Source organism: Belonocnema kinseyi, chromosome 7 (genome assembly GCF_010883055.1).
Source record: "Belonocnema kinseyi isolate 2016_QV_RU_SX_M_011 chromosome 7, B_treatae_v1, whole genome shotgun sequence".
In the NCBI taxonomy this organism is placed as follows: domain Eukaryota; kingdom Metazoa; phylum Arthropoda; class Insecta; order Hymenoptera; family Cynipidae; genus Belonocnema; species Belonocnema kinseyi.
The window spans coordinates 137,561,257-137,570,816 of record NC_046663.1 but is presented as its reverse complement, the minus strand read 5'-3'; the positions used below and the strand labels follow the sequence as shown (position 1 = coordinate 137,570,816).

At 29.0% G+C, this 9,560-nt stretch overlaps 1 protein-coding gene across 2 annotated transcripts in view; it reads left to right on the top strand.

Annotated features, from left to right (window-relative positions):
* LOC117176000 overlaps positions 1-7,503 on the top strand; it is a 126,327-nt gene extending 118,824 nt beyond the window's left edge. The window contains exons 2-3 of one of the 2 annotated variants that reach the window (XM_033365941.1): positions 499-743; positions 7,413-7,503. In XM_033365941.1, the coding sequence (XP_033221832.1) occupies positions 499-743; positions 7,413-7,493 (326 nt within the window). In that variant the 3' untranslated portion in view covers positions 7,494-7,503. Of the gene's footprint in view, positions 1-498; positions 744-7,412 lie in introns of those variants that run through there. The other variant, XR_004467559.1, reaches the window with a different exon arrangement.
* Positions 7,504-9,560: the final 2,057 nt, after the last annotated feature.

The window sequence follows — 9,560 nt, the reverse complement described above, 5'->3', positions numbered from 1 at the left end:
GTTCAATTTACTGCTCAAATGGAAATTATCGAGTTTAGAAGAATCCAATTTTGATTATTTTTCACTGAATTGGAAGAAGCAATTTTTTTCTTTTTAAAACTTTTATTGTGGTTAAGGGAACAATTTTTTATTTTCAATTTTTTTGAATTGGAAGAGGGTAATTAAAAAACAAATTTTATTCAGTTGTTGGATAGAAAATTTTGATTAAAATTTTTTTCTTAATTGGAAGAGGCACAATTTTTTATTTATAAGATATTTATTGAGCTGGGAAATGTCAATTTTTTCATTTTAACATTTTTTCCTCCTGATCTGTGTACTGCATGGGAAGAGGGATATGTTTTATTTTGATATTCTTATTAATGTAACTAGGTGTGCTGGTTCATAAAAAACCTGTGCTTAGAATGTTTGATTTTTGTTAATCCGGCATGAAGTCCCCCATATTATATAGGATACTTAATTTGTGTTACGTGTATATTACATTAATTTTCTATTCCACAGATTCTGAGCAAGTAGAAGAAGTGAAGGTAGACAACACTGCATCAAATTCTATTACGACTAGATTCACCGCAATACATGTTGAATTACATCCTGCCAATAGTTCTGACAGTGATGTAGAAAAAGGTGCAGAAATTACACGTTTTCACAGAATCCGTGTACTGAGTTTTCTTCTACTACTACTGTGCCAAATCTTGCAAGGGGACTGCACCGAACTAACCAGCTTTATGATTCTGATTCATCCACAGGTATTTGCAACATTCAGATGAAAGGGGTAAACTTTTTATATTAATTTTGTACTGAACTGTAAAAGGGACATGTTTTATTTTTTAATATTTTTATTATAATGAGTTGAAAGGAAGGATTATTATTAATTTAGAGCATTAAAAATGATAGCGTCGGTTTATATTTTTCAATCAGAAATCTTTGGCCTGTTAAATTTATAAAAGTGCAAAATTAAAACATTTTAAATGAGAAATGTTAAAAGCTTCTATTTTATAAGTGTAATTATTAATAGTTTAAATTACAAATTTCTAAATTGTAATTTATTTTTGCTTTAATTTTAAATGTGTCAAATTTAGGAATTCCTCTCAGAGTGCTTTTGATTTATGTATGGAGAACCCCATGACTGAATTTTTATATGTGTTACTTTACGAATTTTCCATTTTAAGCCTTCACTTGGAGCCATACATTTTCAAATGACAAAATTTTAAAATGCAATTTTAAAGCCTTAAACAATGAACACTTAAAGGCATTTTTATTTGGAAAATTGTTGGTAAAGACATTTTAACTTCATCAACTAGAAATATAAATTGATTACCGATTTTTCATAATAAACTCTAGTTAGAATGTTTAAATTATACTAATTATTTTATAACACGATTCCGAATCTGTTCAAATTAAACAATTAACGTATTTTAACGTTCAACATTTAACTTTGTCAATTCGTAAGGTTTAATAGTTAAAAAAATTATTTCTTGAAAAAAAGATCCTACTCCTTCACTCTGTTGGGAATCGAACCACAAAACTTCTGATTTCCGTTCAGGTGCTTTTCCAATTAAACTATTAGAGGGATCAGAATAAGAACTCATAATTTAAGAAAATAACGCTAATTTTTAGCTAGGTGTTAATGGCACAAGTAATTATTTTTAAATGAATCTGCTATCTCATCAGAGATGGTACCTTACCGTCTTAATCAGACTAGATGGAAAATAATATTTTCAAATTTCACCAATATTAAATATCCAGATATTAATTCATAATGTTCAGTTTTCTGAATAAAACTACGAGTACCTGACAGCTATAGTTACGTATAGGGAGGCTCATTGAAGCGTATAAAAAATGATTGAGATAGATACTATTTTTATCCGTGATACATTATAGGAAATATCTCAAAATACTTTTTAGTTGCAAGTGAAGTTATAAAAACTCTGTAAACAGTTTTCCTATTAAATTAAAATAAATAACGTTCATACCACATACCTTTGATTTGTATTTCGTGATTATTATCTTGTACTGCTCCTTCAGCTGTAAATACACAATTGACTTAATTACTCGTATCCAAATTTTATTAATGGAATCGTTTGGTCATATGAAATCAAAGATTCGATGGTTTTTTGACCAGTGTTCAATGGACGTGAACACCATTCAATTAAGAAATTGTATTTCGAAGATCCATTGAACAGTTGAAATATGAAGTCGAAGAATTGAAGGTTCTTTGATTCAATATTGCAAGTGTCTGATGGGTTCTTAAATTCCAATTCCGTATGTTTCCCAACATGACCAAACGAAGACCAAACGATTCCATTATTAAAAACTTGAATATTTTATGATTTTTGCGATAACTTCCTCTGGCGAACCGAAGAAACCGAATGGTGCCTGTTGACTGCTACGTACAGGCGATGCATTTGAAGTGTAGCAGTCAACAGGCGTTATTCGTCTTATATTTTTTTAACTTTTTACCGTTGCAAAAAAACTATTGCGATTATTTCGTGACCCTATATAGGGAATTTTAACGCAGAATCCGAATTTCAACCATTTAAAAGTTTATTTTGCTGTTTTTTATAGTTTTTTAAAAAGGAACCGAATGGGGACCCAATGGGGTCTTTACGGATACTTTGTAGAGGCTCCATTCGGTTCCTTCGGTCCGCCAGGGTCACGGGCATAAAAAAATATAACATAATATAGTTCCATAACATTAGCGTAATACATATTTTTGAACCAGAAATCTGTAAAATGTCAGTCATAAAAATTTTAAATTGGTAATTTCGTATTTTAACATAATTTGATCAAAGAAATTGTAAAATTAAAAGGTGTTTCAAATTTTTATTTTATACGTATGAATTATTGAGCGTTTGATTGAAATATTTCCTAATGAAAAATTTGTCAAGCTTCAGTTTTAAAAGTTTAAAATTCAAAAGATTTCCACCTCAAATAAATCATTTTCAGATTTAAAAGTTTGAATTTTCTAATTTCACCCTGAATTTTGAATTGGAACAGGAGATTGTTCAAAGCAATTATATGTGTTTCTGAATTGAATCATAGATTTTTTGAAAAAATTATAATTCAGATCTGGGACAAGGAATTCTAAAAAATGATTAAAATTTTGAGTTGGGACATGAAAATTTGAAAAAAGAAGTATAATCAGGGTACATTATAGTAGAATTAATATAATATATAATTAACTATATATGATATTAAAATTATAATAATATTATCTCAACAGAGATTAATATTAACATTAATATTAATTAGCTGTAAATGATTGTGCTAGAGTTTTAAGCGTTTGAATTTGAATATATCTATTAAACCGAAAAAATTTAAATAGCATGTCAAAATTAGAAAATTTATTTATGAGTATCATTTAAAACAAAAAATTACAAAGTATAAGTAATAACAAGTAAAAAATTTTGTATTAACACTTTTAAAGTTGATAGCAATTTTAAATCTTAAAAATCAAAGTCCCACGTAGTCCTGAAAAAAGTATAATATAACCAAATTCTAGGAAGCTATAATTTGTAATTGTTTAATTCCAAATGATTCTCATAGACAAATTTTATAATTTCGAAAGTCCGGAGGCTCTTTACACATCTTTGGCTTAATAGATAAATAAAACGCTTGAAAACTCCAGCACAATCATTTTCAGCTGATTAATATTAATATAAATATAATTATAATATAGAAGAAAATAGTGATATAGAGGAGTAATGTAGCCTAAGGTATACAATGAAGACAATAAATTCTATTCTATTCTATATATAATTATAATATCACATACTTAATTATATAATTTATTTTCATTGTGTACAATAATATACACAATATAATGAACGCAATATAATATACAACAGAATATTAATCACGGTATTAGTATTCTGATATTTCATATATATTTTTATTTTTAAATTGTGCGAAATATTCAAATATCATCAAAATCGCCAAGTTCTTTCATTTCTTTCAAATGCGAATCAAAATATCAATAAGACTATTATAATATAACATCATTATAATATTATCATTAATTATATATTTATATATAATAGTATTAATATTTATATTATTTATATTTTATACTTGAAATAACATAACCTCAAAATATGCGCATATAAAGAGGCGCGCGAAGTATTCAAATCATAAAAATTGCCAGCATCGAAACCTGGAAATATTAAAATCCTAATCTCTTGATTTTATTTTAAAGCGGATAGAGATATAAATAGAACCGTCGAAGTTTTTCGACCGGTAATCGTGCACCTTCGAGTTATAATACTTAGAGAACGGTAATGAAAATGAGAATATTACCGAGAATATAACCAAGGAATGAATTCTCTGAGAATTTATGAGAATTTAAGAATTTATTTTCATTGATAGAAAATTGCATTTTCTATCAATGCATGTTTTTAGTTGTTACAAACAAAATATATTATCATAAAATGTGCATTTAAAATCTTATCTTATCAACAATTACATGTTTAACATAATATTTGAATATTGACAAATTCCAAACGAAAACGTGTCATAGCTTATATTTTAATAAAAAAAAAGAATGAAATTAATACAACAAATGAAAAAAACTGTGAAACCAAAAAGACGAATTTCCAAAAAATAAAGATTTTTCACTCAAAAATTAAATAAAAGTTTACCTAAATTATTGAACCTTCAAGCCAGAAATAAAATATAACTTTTCAACAGAAAATTAATTTTCCACGAAACGGATGCATGTTTACTCAACAAAACTTAAATATCAAACTCAAAATTCTTGCGAACAAATGAGTTGAATGCTCAAGCAAAGAAGAATGATTTTAATAAAAAAGTCGAATTTTTATTTTTAAAACAGAATTAAATTTCTTCTAGAAACAGATAAAGTATTAAATCAAAAAGATATATTTTTAACAAAAAAGTTGAATTATCTTTTTCGAAAGATGTCAGTTGACTTTTCACAATCAAAATATGAATTTTCAAAAAAGAAATAAGTTTCTACGAAAAAAATTGAATTTACAATCCAAAAAGACGAATTTTTACCCCGAAAAGGATGATTTTTTAACAAACTTGATGAATTCTCTACCAAATAGTTCCATTTTTATTTAAAAAAAATTTAATTTGGCATTAGAACAGATGAATTCGTAATACAAATGGCAAATTTCTTTTTCAAGTGGAACTTTATTCAGAAAAGATTTTAGTTTACTTTTCAACACCAAAACATAAATTTCAAACAAAAAGTAAATTTTCTACGAAATAGTCAAGAAAGAAATTGTCCGTTTAAAAAAAATTGTAATCTGAAATTTTTCAATTTGGAACGTTTTTAATTAGAAATAATACAGTTTTGATTCCTTTGAATTTTAAATGATCGAATTTCCATAATTGTATTCGGAAAATATTTCATTTTTAACTTTATGAACTTGCTCTATTTTCGAAATTTTCTTATAATCTTAAATCCTTGAAATTTGCGATTCTTATATTTAAAATAGAAGTTTCTCATTTTATAAACTTTACATTAGAAATGATACTGTTTTAAATCTTTTCCAATAAAGTTATCAAATTTTCAAAATTAAAGCTAAAGGTGTACAACTTGAAACGCTTTTAATTAAAAATAATACCATTTGGATAACTTGTATTTTAACGCTTTTCCGTGAGAGGATTATTTAATGCTAGTATTTTTTAAGTAATGTGAGGCAAATGAATTTTGCGGTTAGAGTTTCAACTGAACAGTGTTGATTAATATATAAACTACTGTTTTGCATGTTTTGAATTCCTGAATATGCGGTAAATTCTTAAATTCTTTTATATTTTCGGTTATATAACCTGAAATTAAATTCTCGAGAATTTAAGAAATTTAGAATTTGAAATTCTAAAAAATAACATATTTTTGTTTATTATGAATAATGTCATTTTAACTTATATAAATATTTATTTGACCGAAATTAATGAATCTTGATAAAAATACAAATTTATTAAGTGCATACTGTGTAAATAAAAAATATCCTTTGGTACTCACTTGTATTTTTCTTGCATATTTTTCATTATTTTAAATTTTTGGTATTTAAAGTTTATTAAAATATGAAAATGCATTGACAATCTTGTTTTTCAGTAAAATTATTTTAATTAATACAAAAATTTCTATATTTAGCAAAAACAATCATAACACAGTATGCACTTAATAAATATGTATTTTTATCAAGCTTCATTAATATCGGTCTAATAAACATTTATATAAGTTAAAATGACATTATTCATAATAAACAATAAAAATGTTATTTTTTAGCATTTCGAATTGCACGCGAAGAGCAACGAACCAGAGACCAAGCGCGACGCATGCGTAGAAGAGTTCGGGGCATTCGTTACGAACACTGCGAAAGAGAGCTCTCGTTTGGCCAGCGACTGATTTTCAGTTCATAAAAACGCGTTACGATTGGAATTAGTTTATGTAGGTAAACGCGATTCATAGGAAAGAGGAAAGGCTGCTTAACCCTGTTAAGGGAATTTCTAAAATTATAAAAAAATTAGAAAAAGTAAACTTCTACTTTCTTGCTGAGATCCATGGTTAGCACAGGTCATTGGTTCACAAAGATCTGAATTGGAGGGTGGTCCCGATCGTGGTTAAGCGACCCATAGAAAGATGGGACCCTAAGCACGCTTATTCCTGATATTTCTGCGTTAATTATGTCCACGGTGCCCGTTTAAAATCGGGAACATATTGAATAGGATTCAGAGTCTCAATTTTATCCAGAAATTATCTTAATTGCACATGAATAACACGGTATCTTAGGAATTATAACAAAAATTCCCAATATAGATCAGTGAATTTTATATTCAAAATGAGAGAAATAGAAGGTAGGTAAATTTTACAAATTATTAATCAAACGGGCTTCATTAATTACAACCCCGGTAAAATAAGGGAATGTAAAGTGTTTAGGAGGATAATTCAAAGTTCTGAACGGCAAACATTGCACTATAGTTTGCTCAGATTGGCCTTTTATTCGTAAAATCATTTGAACCTAAAAAAAAGGAGTTTCAGCCTTTTCTCATGGGGAAAGAAAATTTAGAATATGTTATTTTGCGTGAGGCGTGAATAAATAGCTCCAAACAACCCGGAAGTTGAAGCGAATTCAGGATTCAATTTAGTTCTCGCTTCTGGGGATCCATTTCCCACGATTTTTTATTATTTTGAGATTTCACTGATTAAATTTTCAATATAACGTCGAAATAAGTAGCCAACTCAATATAGTAATCGCTGATGCGATGTTAGACCCTGCATCAAGAGACAATTACATCTCAACCGATTTTCTATTTAAAAGTTATTTTACAATTCAAGGACTGAGAGTAGAAAAAAGTCAATTATAATTTAGCAGTAATTGGGAGCCTCAGTTTGTAGGACAATTCTCTTTCTTTTTAAATGTAAATAACAAATCATTACGTTTCAGATTTATCATCCTTCCAGGAGTGGTTCCGACTTGTATACTGGGTACCAGTTTCTTGATAAGGACACAGTAAATTGTCAATAGATCCAAATTCTCTTGCATCAATTTCCTTGAGAGGAAAAAAATGATACATTTAAATCTGAGAAGTAAAATTTATTCAGGGGCAGAAATAAAAAATAGGGATACCCTAGATCCAGAAGTCAGCTCAAAACAATAATAAGTATTAAAGACTATAAAGGACTGTAGCTTAGTGAAAAAGGAAATGCAAAGTTGGAAATTATTATCAAAGAAGAAACGAAAGCTTACATAGGAAGGTACCCTTTGATCAACAGCAGGTGAGGTAGATAGTAGGTAAGGTAAGGTAGATTGTTTCATGTTCCTTAAATCTTAAATATCCCACAAACCTTCCTTTTCGAGAATACTTTTCGACTTTGCATTTCAACTTTTCATTAACCTTCAATCGGGTGCGCCTTTCTTTATCACTTATTTTACAGCTCAATATCTGATAATAAACCCTTGTAATCGGAGTTATTTTTTAAAGAATCGTTAAAACAGAGGTTTAAACAATGTAAAACATTTATTTAAACTCGAACGATATATAAAATAGATATACAATAAACAGACCAATTGAAGTTGGACCGTATACTATCGCCCACGCGCCCACTTGAAGGTTAAGCTACAATCCAAGTTGTTCTATAACTTTTTTTTAAAACTTTACTTTGCTTAATTTGAGTTCGAATTTAGCGGGCACTTATTTAAGTTCGATAGCGCCACCTAACGAGGGGTAAACTCAACTATTTTAATCTGCATTCATATGTCACGAAATTGAAAATTAAGAAAATGATTGAGCCCCCCATTGTGTTTAGAGCGACCTCAGAGCGAATTCTCGTAAACACCACTTGTTCCCAGTAATATCAAAGATATTAGGTTCTAGATACGGCATGTATCAGTGGTGGGGACGGCCGATATATATATATATATATATATATCTATAACTACATTTTCGACTATATCGAGGTGCTGCCCTCTCTGACTTTTCACCGTTTCTATGGCAACCGCGGTCACCTAGCACGTTAGCGGGGGGGGGGGCACACCGAAATTTGTTGAATTCCAAACCGAACGTGATTTTCTGTTTCTTGTTCTCGCGTTCGCCTTCGCCATCACTATAGCAATCTTTGATGTAGTTGACTCGGTCGGATGCATGGACATAGGAAACAAGGGACTAGGTATGCCATTGCGGGGGTGATGCAATGAGGGGGGAGATCCGCCACCTTTTGATGTCCCGCGACAAACATGGCAGCGCCCACATGTTTACATTTTCATGCACAGTTTGTCGGCAAAATGCTCGTGTGCATAATCAAATGGCACATCGTAAGATGGCGGCTCTCCCCACTCATGGAATTCCCCCCCCCCGTGGATTCAACCCCGCTCGACAAGTTAGGATGGCATGCCTAGTCCTGTGTTTCCTATGTCCATGGTCGGCTGGCTCTGTACGGCCTGTACGCCAAAAATGTTATGAACACTGAATTACCTAATTATATTCAAATTAAAGAGAGTCTAAAAACATTCCATTTATTATTATTTTTAAATTTCAAGACAATAAATAAATGTAAAAAAATTCTGTTCGTATTTCAGAAGTTCAGTAAAATTTCTAAAATTATTTTAAAACACTAAACTTAAAATTTAAATGAAATTAAGATAAATTTAAAAAAAATTATATAAAATTTAGTTGAATTTAAAATTTAAACGAAATTTAGCTAAATTCAACATTTAAATGCAATTTAGGGGAACTTAAGAATTAAATAAAGGTTAGTTAAATTAAATTAATTTCTCGTCTGGTTACTTTTCAAAGAGAAATTTTCTAGATACTAAGTAACTAAGTTTCAAAACAATTCTATTCGTACTTTAAGATTCATTGTAGTACAATTTTAAAAATTATTTTGTAAAACTAAATTTAAAGATTTAATACAATTTAGATCATTTCAAAAAATGAATACATTTTTCTTAAATTCAAAATTGAAGTAAAATTTATTTGAATTTAAGTAAATTACGGACTTCCGTTTCCGGCATGAAAGTGTAAAGTAGTGGGAATTGTGGATGCTGAGTTTTTCTGATATTGTGGTGAAATTTGAGGTGAGTGGATTGTGGAAG